Below are 16276 nucleotides of genomic sequence, written 5' to 3' on the forward strand. Positions count from 1 at the left end.
CACTCATACACACACAAGAAACTGGAAGTGCAAGTGGAAAACACAGGAAACTAATCTATAGTAAGTCATGACAAAAAGAAAGAGAAAAATGAAGTGTGGCAATAAGTTCGCCTTTGAATAGTAGTGCACTTTTAAAATAATGCTTATGAGCTTCCCCAATTCATTTGAAAGAGCTTTATAATAAGACCCATAAAAAAATAATGACCACAAATTGAGATAAAATATCCAATGGCTCTCTATAGATTTTAAAATGTGTATCAGATAATAGCATATTTGAGAGAGAGAGAGAGAGAGAGAGAGAGAGAGAGAGAGAGAGAGAGAGAGAGAGAGAGAGAGAGAGAGAAAATACAGTATCAGATATATTATATTGCAAAAATAGCAATACAATTTACTTATTTATTTATTTATTTATTTTAAACAATGTGTAAGATGTGTTAGTTTAGCTACCTGTTGGTCAAGTCATTTTATTGCATTTACATTAAGATTTGCTTAATTCTATCTTTGCGTAACCCAAGGTTATGTAATGATGTCATTATTTGAATTTTCTAATCTCTCGTCATTTGGGATATTTCTGGAGAAAATCTTTCTTTCTTTATTTTTAATTAATCTTCTTTGTATAGCATTTTAACAATGGACATGGTCAGAAAGCTTTACAGAAATTAACAGATAGATATTTTTTTTAATAGAAATTTAACATTTATAAATTTGCATCTATAAGATTCATTATATAAATTAATTCTGAGCAAGCCAGAATTGCTCAGAATTTGTAAGAAAAACTCCTTGAGATGATATGAGCAACAAAGCTTGAGAGAAGAGAAGACACACTACAAGACCTATCTTGAACTATGTGGCATGTAAAGTCCATTCTTTTGTTTTCATTATTGTTGAAATTATCAACTGTTAGCTAATGGTGACTTGTGTGCAAAATCGTGTTGTCATTGTAGTCATAAACAATTCTCTCCTGGTTTCTAAGTAGTTACCATCCACAGTAATATCAAATTATTTTTTCAGGCTGTCCATGTGTAGCTATTCTCAAAAGCAACAAGCAGTTTCGAGTTGATGAGAACTCTATCAGGGCATCAGGATGAAACAGGCAAGTCCAGAAAGTGGAAGGATACAGGATCATTTTTGTGAAATACAACTTATTTGTGAACATCACTGTAGAGGTTGTGAACATTATGCACAACTAGTCTTGCATTTACATTTACCCATTCAGTTAACAGAATCATTTATTTATAATTGATCATGCACAGCAGAGAGATTTGTTTTAAACACTTTGCAACTGGTCAGCAGTTGTGATGGATGAATTGAAGATGAATAAACAATATACAACTGTCTCATTATATTGTTTCTTACAAATTGACTCTATTTAGTGGATGCATGATGTTTTTATGTGCACTTCTACTTTGTTTTTGTATTCTATATACTTTGAAAGAGTTAAAAAACTACAGTATACCTTGAACTTGAACTTGATCTTGAGCTTTCATTAAGCAAACCAATAGTTGTTTGTATTTCTTTGGTAAGAAAATCTATTTAAATAGTTTGAATCTGTTCGTTTATATTACTTCAATGACAGGTTGTGTACAAGAGTACAAGTAGGACCTGTTTGTCTCATACATCTTCTATTATACATTTTCTGCATTTCTTTTCTGGGAACTGTTTTTTATTATTAGCAGAATTAAAATTAAAATGTGCATGTTTAACATTTTCAGTCTTGAAATTATATTCTAAATAAATAAGTCAAAGTTAAATGCATGCACAGACATAGACATTATCATTTACTGTTTTGTGAATTTATGCAGACTTGTGTCTTGTAGAAAAAGAAAATATAAACAAGCATCTGTGGATATTTTGTTGTTGCTCAAAACTGTAAATTCTTTGGATACTTGAAACTGATTTACATAAAAGATTTAGCATCCTAAAGGGTTGGTCTCCAGGAAAACTTTATATAGAAACACAAATGCTGGCAAAGAAACACAGAGCTACTGCAACGGTGTACAGGTACTGACAGGTATGTTTCAATGTTTCATTACAACATTTATCATTGCTTTTAGCATTTTTAAATATTGAAAAATTACATGCATGCTTGGAATTCTTTTTTAATGTTCCTAATACCATATCCTTTCTTCATAGTTTAAACAGACAATTTAAAAGTGATTATCCTAACAAGTGTTTTGTAACTGATTCAAGTGAAACTCAATTTCATTTTTGTAGGATTTAAAAAAGTTAGAAGCAAATACAGTAAACTGAAAATGCACATAAATCACCTGAAGCAGTAATGATAAGCACCTATACAGTAAACTGAACTAAGCACCTAAACATAATTTTATTTTTCTTACCCTCCAGCAGCTAGTTCATTGTGAAGGCATATCTCTTTCTCCTATGTTTCATAGGTGAGTGTGTTTTATAAATATTTGCCTTGCAATTTATTTATAAATAATTTCTATAATTTCTAATACATTTTTAAACTAAATAGTTTGTTTTTCTTGGGTTAGTGATAATGCTATGACTCCCCACCAATTGATAGAGATGGGCATTATTTATGATACATATATACTAAACAAAATTATAAATGCAACACTTTTGTTTTTGCCCCCAGTTTCATGAACTGAACTTAAAGATCTAAGACTTTTTCTATGTACACAATGGCCTAATTAGACAGCATGATTATTGCACAGGTGTGCCTTAGGCACTTGGGCTCTAATTATACATTACACTTTTTTATTATATTGTTTAAATTAAATTGGCACAAATTAAAAAAAAATATCAAATAAAATGTATTAAATAGAAAAATGTAATTCAATAATTTACATTTGTTAGACCTTGTTTGGGTAATACAGGTGTGTGTGTGTTTTATATTTAATATTTAATTTTCTAAAGATATGATCTACTTAACTGTTCTACTTATTTCCATTCTTCATTCATTCATTCACTCTCTCGATATGCAGAATTGTTCGGATTTTCTTCTTTTAAGAGAAATTCTTGAAGCTGTACATAAAACACTAAAGAATCCACAACACTAGCGTTAGCGGTAGCCACTTCCTGGTTAGCGTAATGCTAGCACTGTGGATTTTATTTAGCGTTTTCAATGCAAACATTAAAAATGTTTTCAAACAAATATTATTTCTCGTATGGAGTAAATAGCCACAGTGTACTTCTCTTATTGTTCTTCTGCCTTATTTTCCCTTATCTTGAGGACCAGATCAATAAAATTAAATAAAATTATATTAAATTAAATATAAATAATAACTGGCTTGTTTTACCACACTCTCCCCAATCCAGACAACCTCCACAGCATTTCTTTTTTAATATTTTTACATTGTCCTCTCTGACTGTTGGTGAATTTGTCACCTTTTTTAATGAATAGATTAACAATATCTTCCAATTAGACTTGTGTGAAACAAACTCTTTAAATAATTACATTGCCATAACATTTATTATATCAGTAGTTCTGCCATCATTTTACTCAGCGAAAACATGTACAAATATGTTTGCTAAATTTGCAAATGACTCTCGTCACTGACATTGACTCATCATTGTGAAGGGATTAAAGAACCTCTCCCCAAAACATGGAAATTACTCCACAGTGACAAAACAAAGTGCATGCGCTTCAAGAATAGAAACTCCCTGTGTCCCCAACACAGGGTGGCAAAAGTAAACACATCCTTTACTTAAGTAGAAGTACAGATACTCATATTTTAAAATACTCTGGTAGAAGATGAAGTACTGACTATACTTTTTTTACTCAAGTTAAAGTAAAGAAGTTTGGGCTCTGACATGTACTTAAGTAAAAGTAGCCATTACTACTACCTGTTTATTGTTATGCTGGTAACTGGCCAAATAACGTGCATGTTACAGTTTTTCTCAAATGCTAAAACACAAAAGCCAATCCTCTAAACCAAATGACCAGTTGTCTAAACACATTTACTAAATCTAGCCATCATTTTCCAATATCATAAACACATTTCACATGAAGACACAATTCACAAAACACAATCCTCCGTTCTCATAAATCTAAACACATTTATTTTTGCTAAAACACAAGTTGCAAAAGAACTCTGCTCATATTCTCAAATAAAAGCTCATGTGATGCAAAATGCTTGCCACAGTCAGCAATATTTGAACACAATGAACACACCTGGCGTCATTCATTACACACAACGACTCAAAATTGAAGACACTTGTTGCTAATGCTGTGACCACATGTACAAAAGCAAGTTCAGAGTGCACAGTTTGCTGAAGATTCCAAACAAACACAATGGATGAAGGCAGAGTCAGGGGAAGAGGAATTCAAGTCAGAGGAGGGAGAAGAGCTGGCCATGGAAGAAGAGGAGCAGGCCAACGAGGAAGAGGAATTCAAATCAGTGGAGGAAGAGGAGCAGGCCAATGAGGAAGAGGAGTTCAAATCAGAGGAGGAAGAAGAGCAGGCCAACAAGGGAGAGGAGAAGGTCCAGGAGGGAGAGCAAGACAACCTCGCACCATCATTACGGACGAGATGCGAGCAACAGTCATTGACCATGTCATTGTCCATGGCATGACAATGGCTGAAGCAGGACTACGAGTCCGTCCAAACCTGAGTAGGTTCACCATGGCCACCATTATCAGGGCATTCAGACAACACAACAGGTATTGTACTCTATTGCTTTCTTTGTCACAGTACAATTTTACAAGCCTGTGAAAGTAGTCTATTGGTTTCAAATCAGTTGTTACTGTATTGTAAAACTGACAACACATGTTTCTTTCTTTAGAGTTGAAAGAATGCCACATAGAGGTGGGAGGGTTGCCATATTTACAGCGGCACAAGAAACCATCATTGTGGATATGGTTCGTGAGAACAACCTCATCAGACTCTGGGAGATCAGAGACAAAGTCATTGGCAATAATGTCAACTTTGAGAGCATTGATGATGTCAGCTTGGCCACAATAGACCGAGTTCTCCGGCGCCAAAAGATGCGGATGAAACAGGTCTATAGGGTTCCCTTTGAGCGCAACTCTGCGCGACACAAAGACCTACGTTGCGAGTATGTGCAAGTAAGTATACATCCATGTTCACAGTACAGTTAGTGGACATACTGTGTTGCTCAGTGGCCTACATTACTTCTGGACAATACTGTGCTACCTGATTGACTGTTGTTCTGAACACCTGTGCACTTTCACATTTTCACAGAGGTTATTACAGTTGGACACGATGGCCAGACCTCATGAGTACCTCTTACAGGATGAGGCTGGCTTCAACCTGCAGAAACGAAGGCAAAGAGGCCGTAACATCATTGGCCAAAGAGCCATCACTGAGACAAAGGGGGGGTTATATTACTCTTTGTGCGGCCATGGGTTTGGAGGGGCTTGTCCACCGGCATGCTGTCCTTTGGTCTTACAACACCCAACGTCTCCTCACCTTCCTAGAGGAGCTAAAAGACATCCTCCTGGACCGCCAACAACACCATCCTGGGCCCGCACATCAAATTTATGTGATCATTTGGGACAATGTACGCTTCCACAAAACAAACCAAATCAGAGAGTGGTTCACCAACAACAGTAACCACTTTTTAAACGTCTGTCTGCCACCCTACTCCCCTTTCCTGAACCCTATAGAGGAGTTCTTCTCATCATGGAGATGGAAGGTTTATGACAGACAACCTAGAGAGAACCTCCTAAGGGCAATGGAGCTGGCCTGTGTTGACATCCCAGTGGAGGCCTTCCAAGGATGGATTCGCCATTCCAGGGCGTTTTTCCCAAGGTGCCTGGCAATAAAGCCTGCGATGTGGATGAGGCGATGTGGCCCGATGCAGCTCAGCGACATGATGCCGCACAGTGATGGTGGTGTGTGTGTGTGTGGTGTGAATAAAGTAAATAAAAAAACTTCACACCCTGATCATGTTTTCAAGAGTACTGTTGTGTGCAATAGATTCTGTTTTTGCATTGAGTTGTGTTACAGTAGTGTACATGCAGAATTTACTATAGATTTATACTCTTCATATGAAACTCTCAAATCTAAATGCCTAATCCTTTGCAGAGATCTAAGAACATCCATTACTGTAAAGTTTAAAAAATGCATTGGCAGTTATGAAACAAAGAACCTTCTCACAAATTGAGCATTGTGTTTTCAATTGTTTTGCTGTAGTGTGTAATGATGTGTATAGTGTTTACATTTTTGAAAGCTTCGAGCTGCTCTTTTAGTGTGAAAGTTTGAGTTTTGAAGTGAGAAGGTGTGGTTGTGTTTATGTAGCTTTAGAAAAGGGTGTTGTGTTTAGACATTGGGGAACATGGAGGAAACGTTTGTGAAATGTGTTTTAGCATTTGAGAAAAACTGTAAATGATTTGGGATTTTTTTTCTCTAATATTAATGGACCCTTTCCAGAAGCCACATCCACTTAGACCCAAATGATCACTAATAAAATTGCCTTTACTCTTTTGGAAAGTCTTTCCACTAGATTTTAAAGCGTGGATTTAGGGATCTGTATTCTTTCAGTGATAAAAGATTTAGTGAGGTCAGGCACTAATGACAAGTGAGGAAATCTGGAGTGCAGTTAGTGTTCCAGTTCTCCCTATTGGTGTCTAGTAGGGTTCTTTCACAGCTTTGGGAGTTCTTTTACAACTTTGGCAAATCATGCCTTCATTGATTTGTGCACAGGGTCATATTCATGCTAGTGCAGGTATGAGCCCCTGGGTTCCAGAAAAAGAATCAGAATGTTATACGATTTTGGGTGTCCAACTTTATGCTAAAAGTTTAGGAAAAAACAACATATGAGTGTGATGGTCAGATAGCCAGATGGCAGACATCTCAATATTGATGGTAACTCAGGAGCTAAATACTGAGCTGTTGTCAATCCCTGAGGATATAAGGGAGCACCAGGTAGGGCTCAGATATGCAGATGAATTAGCAATAAAATTTGTTTTTAATGATTAAACAATAAGAGCATTAAATCACTAAGCAGATTGAGACAAATCTAAGAAAGAGTTCCAAGGTCCAAAAACTGGATAACAGGGCAATACAGGTTATGCAGAGACAGAATCTGAAAAGACAGTCCATAAATCAGAACACTGGCCAGTGTTCTGATTTATGGCCAAACAGGTCAATACAGGGGAGGGAGGGAGGGAGGGAGGAGAGAGAGAGAGAGAGAGAGAGTATAAAGAAAAACAATTCAAAAGTCTAATACTGAAAACAGAGTAAAGCAGAGCAGGAGTAATCAGAAAGAACCAGCAAGGTCAAAAGCAGACAGGCCTAGTCTAACAGACTGTTGGCGATCTTAAGTTCTTAACCAGTGGCACATGGGTTGGGCATGTTCAAGATGACCAAGTTTGGTGACTAATCTACTTGGAATGACAGTATTAAAGGCAGAGGTTAAGTCTAGAAAAAGCATCCTCACGTAGTTCCACTGATGTTCAAGGTGGCATAGTGCAACATGTAGAGCAGTGACATTGGCATCTTCTGTAGATCTGTTTGGTCTGCTGTAGATCTGTTTTGGGTTCACTGCTTTGAACACATGCCTCACATCATGCTCCTGCACTATGAGGATGTGGTTGTTGGAGACTGATGAAGATGTCATTACATCATTACTGTTGATGTATACACTTCTAAGTCGTTATCTATGAAGTTGTCATAATTTGTCTTCTTAAAACTGTCCCGCAACTGTGAGAAGCTCCTACAGGCCAGATTTTAACAGTCACTGTGGTAGGTTGAACTTTTCTTCAAAAGGGGGTGTATGTTGGAGTTAGGAGTATGGAGAGCTGGTCTTGTTGGTCAGATTTGGTAGTTGTATTGTTCTAAAACCATTTTTGATGTTTGAATAGGCTTTGTCAAGTGTATTTCAGCAGGTGCCATTGTCGCGTTGGCCCATGACCCAGCTAGAAAAAGCGATACCAAGAATTAGGGGAGCCATGATCTTCTCCACGCATGACGTGGCCTCAGGATTTTGGACTATACCAGTACATCCCGATGACCAGCACAAGCTGACTTTCACGTTCTGCAACCTGGCAATATACCTTCACAAGATGTCCATACGGTTATGCCAACTCACCAGCTGAATTTAACATCTTCCTCAACAAGGCGTGCCCAGACGCTAGAGTAAGGGGCAACCTGATCTACATGGACGATATCCTTATGAAAAGCCACGAGCCACAAACCAACCGCATCCAGGCTATTCAAAACATCAAGCCACCCGCCAACGTCTCAGAACTCCGAAGTTTTCTAGGCGTATGCAACTATTCTCAACAATTCATCGAGAACTACTCGGACATTGCACGCCCTCTCACAGCACTCCTGAAGAAAGATTCCCCCTTCGCCGGGACAGACGCCCAGCAAAATGCCATGAACGAACTAAAGAAACACCTGTGCACCGCTCCATGTCTGGCTTACCCAAACCCACCGAAGGAGATCTACCTGGATGCTCTTGCCACCAGAGTGCAAATACTCGTACTGTGAGAAAGCCCTGCTCTGTACTGATTCTCTAACTATATCAGAGCCCAGAAAGTTATCATAGAAACCTGTCACCAGCCTGTCACATTTCTTAACAGCCAACGCATCCGCGATGGTGCGGTCACCAATGCCCGCCTCGCCACATGGCTAATGGCCCTCCAAGGGCGCAACATGGATGCACGATATGCCCAAAACCACAAGTCAGCACTGGGCAATGGCCTGGCAGCATTCCAAAGCTGCTTGGACGACACACCAACTGTGACTGCAGATATGGAAAGGCCCCAACCGCAGCCACCCACCTGTCACAAGTACTTTAAAGTCAACGTGTGCCAAGGCATGCCCACAGCCTATGTCAATGAATGTTCCTATAACCACGAGGGTAACCTAAAAGCGGGTGCAGGTGTTCTCTGGATGAACAACAAACCATGCCAACCACAACACTTCAAGCTGGGTCCCCAGTCCTCACAATATGCAGAGATAGCAGCTGTCCTCATAGCCCTACAAATAGCATCGGCCCACAACATCAGAGACCTGCTCATTTGCACAGACTCCAACTATGCCAGACTTAGCTTTACATGCCACCTCCCAGGCTGGAAGAAAAACGGCTTCAAGACGGCAAACAACAAACCAGTTAAACACCAACACTTGTTCCAGGCATGTGAGGACATCACAAACAAACATATGATCATCTACTGGAAGAAGGTGAAAGGTCACTCAAAGCAACCAGGCACAGACAAAGACCTTAACGACCAAACAGATGCCCTCACCCAGTCAGGTGCCTTAAACGGCGAGTTGTGGTCGCCACCAACCCGACCACACAAACCTACTGTCACAGCCATAACCTGCAACTACTGAACTCAATCAACCACACTCCTCAACTCACAGCCACTTGTGCTTGCTCCACAAATCTCCACAAATGACATTGCCTACATGCAGGCGTCTGATGCCACTATACAGACCATCCTTCACCACCTTTCTGACCCCTGCGACCACCCTATCACAGCTGTTAATCTACCCCAGCCCTCAAACGGCTATATGATGTCAAACCCATGCTGCCTGTGATAGACAGCATTTTCTGGTATCCCCCCTGATGATCACACTGCGCCAAAACTTGTGGTGCCACAGTGCCAAAGGGGGGTCATGTTAATGTATGCCCTCGATGCACCATGTGCCGGACACCATGGCACAAGAGCCACTTATGAGACACTAAAACAAGTGGTATACTTGCCCGGCATGCAGCAAGATGTGACAGAGTATGTCAAAAGATGCCTTATTTGCTGTCAATTCCAACCAGCAAACCCAAACTACAGAGCCCCACTGCAACGCAGAGGAGTCACATTTCCTTGGTCAGACCTCCAAATCGACTGGGTAGGACCCTTCCCAGGTCAACAAGGGGCAACAAATATTTCATCACAGTCATGTGTCAGTTCACCAAGTGGGTGGAGTGCCTCCCAGCACCCAACGATACTGCACAAACCACTGCCTACCTTCTGATGAATTGTATTTTCTCCCGGTTTGGGCTACCACTGAGAGTCAATTCCGACAGAGGCACCCACTTCATGGCCGAGGTCATGCAGCAGATTTGGAAGCTACTGGGGGTGCAAGCAAAACTTCACATCAGTCACCACCCTATCTCCTCGGGTCAAGTGGAACAAACCAATCGGACGGTGGTCAGCATGTTAAGGAAATATGTGTCTAGCAATCAAAAGGATTTGGATGTGAAACTTCCCCTGGTGCTCATGGCCATCATGGCAACACCACAGGAGTCAACCGGTGTCTCTCCTTTCGAACTAATTAACCAACCTTATCACAGCCTATACCACCCGTCAATACCTTGCGGAACTGCACAGGCACCTAAATCCACCTTTGCATTTGCCCAGCAACACCTCCAAAAGAGTGCTGAAGGTCAGAAAGCATAATACAATCGGAAGGCATCACATGAGGAACTGAATGTGGGTGATAAGGTCTGGTATTACTGCTTCAACCAGTTGCCTCAAACTGTGTCTCATCGGCGATTAAAGAAATTCCTGTCACATTGGACAGAGATTGTAGACAAACTCTCCCCAGTTGCTTACCAAATCAGGCTGAACCAGGGACAGAAAGAACCAGTTTTCAAATAGGTCCATCGCAATCAGATCAAGAGACACACGGCCATGAGCAGGGAAAGACCAGCAGAGGCTATTGCAAACTAGGCCTAACTACTAATTCCACAATGAAAAACATGTCCTAACCAATCAAGAATTTCCACCACTGACCTGCTGCTTTTCTCCTTCTCTGTAACAGGATGCTGCTGTGGCTCTCCCTCCTGTGTCTCCAAGTAACTAGAGGACAGCCACAACCTGACATCACATCACCAGGTCCAACATCAGGCATCGTATTGAAGGACCAACCAGGACTTCTTATCACCAACTGCAGGACTCATGCCCAGAAAGTGTATGTTCGACTTGACCCCCGAAATGTCTACAGAGCGCAGTATCCGCAGACGGCCGCACACTACAGTTGGGCAGGGGCCCGATGGACTGAGAATGCACTTGCTCATGCAGAGGCCGATATCAAACACATGCTCACTTAATTGCAGAAGATGACTGTCACTCAGGCAGAGCTAAATGGACACAACTGACGTGATAAACGGTTCCTGGGGGCCTTGCGGGGAACTGTGGCCGTGGGAGGCACTCTTTTCAACCTGGGCCTGTCCAGCGTAAACTCCGTGAGCCTGTCGACCCTGAGACAGCATGTGAGAGAGATCCAGAATGAGATACACCTTTTATAGAATTAATAAAATATTATACTATCTGTTTGGCGAAGAACAGACCAAATAATTATAACCTTAATTCCATTGCCGTCAATTTAACAACTTAATTTAAATATTTAGGAGTACTTATAACCCGTTATAATTACTCATAAATATTTCCTTTTTTTACAAGCTAAATTCGCTACAACAGGTTATCGAAATCCATTTCCTCCCTCTATTTCACATGCAATGACTTAAAAGTTTTCCATATTCACTCTGGTGATGCCTCACACTCTCTGTATTATATCCTGAAAAATATTTGGGTGTCATTTCAACAGTAACAAACTTACAGCAGGGTCACCAAATTTGATAAGGCACTATTACAGGTTATCGAAATCCGTTTCCTTCCTCTATTTCACATGAAATCACCATATTCACTCTGGAGATGCCTAACACTCTCTGTATTATATCCTGAAAAATATTAGGCATCACCAGAGTGAATATGGAAAACATTCAAGTTGTTGTGTTTTAAATAGAGGGAAATAACGGATTTCGATAACCAATTTGGTACTGCACTCCCTTTGAACCTTTAGCATAAATTGGTATGATTCCCTCCTACATGTGTTTCAGAGAAGAAATTACAAAATAATTCTGCAAATCGCTTTTATAAGGGTGCCTAAATGCTGTAAATTGTGAATGTCCAGCCCTCCCTATCAAAGCACATTGCAAGAATTTACTTTGAAGGTAGTTAGAAGTTAATTCCTTTCTGCAATAGGGGGAATACTTTACTGGGAGCTTCCTTTTTTTCTTTTGAATATAATATCAATATAGAAAATGTATCAGCAGTGTTACTCATAAAAGCACTTCTTTTCTGCAGGTGTTGTCCCAGTCATCTTGTCTTTTATGCAAATATTTGTTCATAAGTATTATCTGATCAAAACAAATGTGACATGGCAGGCTGCACAGAATTACTGCAGGGAAACATATGATGACCTGGCTACAGTAGAAACTGACCTTGATTGGTTAATACTAAAGAAAGAATTGGCAGCACAAGGCCTAAATGATGTTGTCTGGGTCGGCTTGTACAATGATAGCGACAGTTGGCGCTGGGCCTTTAATGATATCCCAATGAAAAATACATTCTCACACTGGAACACTGAACAGCCTGATAATTTGGGTGGGAATCAAGCATGTTGTCTATCAGGTCCACTTGGATACTGGTGGGATTACACTTGCACACTCCTTTTTCCCTTCATATGCTTCAATGGTGAGTGAAAAGGTTTTTATTTAAAAAAATAAAATATTGTCTTTATTGACATTTGCTTGCTTGTGTAGCAGCATGTTAGGTGCAGTTTTTACTTTAAATTAAGCACATTAATGTTGTATTATATTAAGCTCATGGTTTAATGTCTGTTTAGTCTTCAGAAGGTGACCTTCAAAGTACAACTAACACACACATATAATAATAATAATAATAATAATAATAATAAACTTTATTTTGTATAGCCTTTAAAAGAAGTTTCTCAAAGCGCTTGTCATAAGAGATGAAATTAAAAGATACACATAATATAACAGACACTCAAACTAACCATACAAAAAATAAAAACCCAATAAATAACAAACAAAGAAGTCACATAAAAGCTACCCTAAAAAAGTACGTTTTAAAATAGGATTTAAAAACACCCAGGGATTCTGCATTCCTAATCTCTGAGGGCAGGGAATTCCACAGTTTGGGAGCCAAAGAAGAAAAAGCCTGATCACCCACAGTTTTTAGCCGTGTCTTTTGGGCAGTTAGAAGACCAGCTTCAGAAGAGCGTAAAGCACGTGAAGGTGTGTAGGGGGTTAACAGCTTTGAGGTTGACAAACAGAAATAAAGTTAGTGTTATTACTGCTAATGCTGTAACTGTACTTTTCTATATTAGTGTACCATGAAGGAAATGTTTTGTAATTGTCAAACTACAATACAAAGACTTACTGGCAACACGAGAAAGGGCAAGTGAATTAGAAAGACAAACAACAAACAAACCAAACAACAACAGAATTCAACAAACTCAAGTAAAAACAAAAAGGAAATTATTAAGGTCACAGGGGCCAAATGGCGACATCTGGTGGGAAAAACTGGAAGCACACTGAAAGAAAAGCCAAGGCCTAGAGATCTAGCAGGAATCCCGCAGATACTGTCAGCACTAAAAATATGTGTATTTTTATTTAAAAATAGATTTAATTTACTTTTATAAGCTTTAGTGGACCATTAAACTTAAGCAAGTTAATGGTACAGTGCTTGCCCTTTGGGGGATATCTTAAGGCAGGGGTGGCCAACCAGTCAGAGACCGAGAGCCACATTTTTTTACTGTGTTACCACAAAGAGCCACATCATACACATAGGCACACATGAACATCACCCATCCCTTCCTCTAACGCGCACACACACACACACACCTCTGCTCAGCCAGATTTATTGTAAATGTCACACACCAACATAATGACAGAAATTGACTCCTACAGTTTTAAGACCACAGGACAGTCATTTTAAACAATGAACATTGTGTGCACTGTCTCACACGACAAACTCTTAGTTTAACCAAGTCCACAAACAAAAATATAATAATTTACAATAGCGTTTTTCTTTTACTGTGCATGTTACTTAGTGGGACTTTTGGCATTCCTTGCCTTAAACGAGCCCCTTCAAATCTGCCTCGTATTCCGTTGCCACTCGAAGCAATTCTTTCACATGGGTGTCAGTCAGAACAGATCGATGCTTTGATTTCACGTGTTTCAGGGTAGAAAACACAGAGTTTGTTTCTGTGTTTTTTTTTATGTGCGTGTTAACTTCGCTTGAGTTCAGTACGTTATTTTCGTCAAATGCGCATGCGCGTGAGATGAATATACTGCAAAGTTTCCCAGTACGGGTAGGGGCAAGATCATTTAAGTCTAGGGTTAGCGTATACCGTATTGAACTTAAGCGAAGCGAACACGCACATTAAAAAAACACAAACACAAACTTCGATATAAACGTAAGAGCCGCATGAAACCAGCCAAAGAGCCGCATGCGGCTCGCGAGCCGCGGGTTGGCCACCCCTGTCTTAAGGGTACAAAACATGCATACATTATGGTCATCACATTTTACAACAAGTTAAATCTTTATTTCTGAGGGGATATTTTTAAATATAGTAATCACACCTATTGTTATTTTACAGCTAATATCAGTGCTGCTGGCAGATATGTGGGTGTCACTTCTGCAATGAACTGGAGTGACGCTCACGCTTACTGCCAAGAATTTCATACAGATTTGGCTGTTCTCAGCAGCACAGAGGAAAATGACAGGATGCAGAGCATTGCATATGTGCAGGGACGATCTTGGATTGGCCTATACAGGGACACCTGGAAGTGGTCAGACGGGACAAACACATCGAGCCTCATGTGGCTTGCTGGACAGCCTGATAATTATTATCAAAATGAAAACTGTGCTGTGCTTAATAATGGATGGTTCAATGATGTAAAATGCCACCAGCTCCACTATTTCATCTGCCACACCAGTGAGTTGGGGGGGTTGGGGGGTTGGAGGTATTTTACCTAACTATATGAATGACCTATCATTGTTTCTTGGTGTCTGTATGTGTGTGTGGGTTCTAGCTCATCTACTGCGGAAACAGCAAACAGTGAAACTGAAAGTAAAGTCTTCTGATGAGAGTGTGACTGATTCTGACATGCAGTCGGCCATTTCAGAGCTGGTGAGTCACATGATGCACCAAAATCACAGTGTGCACACCCTTTTCCCAGTCTAATATAGTATAGTAAATATTAGCACATTTTAACAAATCGTTTTAGTTACAAAGATTCAGTAAAAGGTGCTTTGTAATTAAAAAAAATATATATCGAAATTAGAGTTTTCATTGGAGGAAATGAAAGTAGACTAACAAACAGCAACATGAACTGCATTTTATTAATATTTGTTAATTGTGAAATTCAAAAGATTTATCTGTTATTGACTGATGAATGCTCATATGAACTGTGTGACAAGCACACTGATCCAAAATATATATATATATAGCCACAAAAAGACATAAGCTTAAAAATCCTGTTTTGGTTTTAGATCAAGATGAAGCTGGATAAAAATGGCATGCTGGAGAACACCACAGTGACCTGGAGAGTGCAGTCAGATGGACAAGTTTTTCAAAAATAAAAAGGAAAAAAATGAACTGTAAATGCTTGGTCCCTTTGTTCATGTTTAATTTCAGTTACATGCCTTAATTGTGTATATAGTATAGTAAATATTAGCACATTTTAACAAATCGTTTTAGTTACAAAGATTCAGTAAAAGGTGCTTTGTAATTAAAAAATATATATCGAAATTAGAGTTTTCATTGGAGGAAATGAAAGTAGACTAACAAACAGCAACATGAACTGCATTTTATTAATATTTGTTAATTGTGAAATTCAAAAGATTTATCTGTTATTGACTGATGAATGCTCATATGAACTGTGTGACAAGCACACTGATCCAAAATATATATATATATATATATATATATATATATATATATATATATATATATATATATATATATATATATATATATATATATATATATATAGCCACAAAAGACATAAGCTTAAAAATCCTGTTTTGGTTTTAGATCAAGATGAAGCTGGATAAAAATGGCATGCTGGAGAACACCACAGTGACCTGGAGAGTGCAGTCAGATGGACAAGTTTTTCAAAAATAAAAAGGAAAAAAATGAACTGTAAATGCTTGGTCCCTTTGTTCATGTTTAATTTCAGTTACATGCCTTAATTGTGTATATAGTATAGTATAGTATAGTATAGTTGTAGAGACAGTTATTTAGTAGAGATGCTTGTAGTTTGTTAAGAAAATCAATTCAAATACTTTGTGTAAGAAAGTAAAAGCTCATCTGGTTATATCAATCTTCATTTGTTATTCTTGATTATGTGTAGTTTTACTAAATGTATTGTACATTTGAGGCCCTTCATGTAAATTTAATAAGTGCAAAGTTTTGCTGACATGTAAGGTGAATATTAAATGTGAATAGTAAAAATTAAACCTGTATATGTAAAATATATTTAGTGTAATTAGAAAAGGTTATGGGTAAATGATATTATTATTAATG

General features: G+C 38.9%; 1 protein-coding gene across 1 annotated transcript; it reads left to right on the forward strand.

The window, feature by feature from the left end:
- The first annotated feature begins 12031 nt into the window (after nt 1–12031).
- On the forward strand, nt 12032–15378 carry LOC124386535 (lymphocyte antigen 75-like). The gene is made up of 4 exons (XM_046850437.1): nt 12032–12414; nt 14345–14683; nt 14781–14878; nt 15241–15378. The coding sequence occupies exons 1-4, from the start codon at nt 12051–12053 to the stop codon at nt 15328–15330; spliced, it is 891 nt and encodes a 296-aa protein (XP_046706393.1). The 5' UTR covers nt 12032–12050; the 3' UTR covers nt 15331–15378.
- The last annotated feature ends 898 nt before the right edge of the window (nt 15379–16276 follow it).

The sequence above is a fragment of the Silurus meridionalis genome, chromosome 5, assembly GCF_014805685.1.
Source record: "Silurus meridionalis isolate SWU-2019-XX chromosome 5, ASM1480568v1, whole genome shotgun sequence".
Taxonomy (NCBI): domain Eukaryota; kingdom Metazoa; phylum Chordata; class Actinopteri; order Siluriformes; family Siluridae; genus Silurus; species Silurus meridionalis.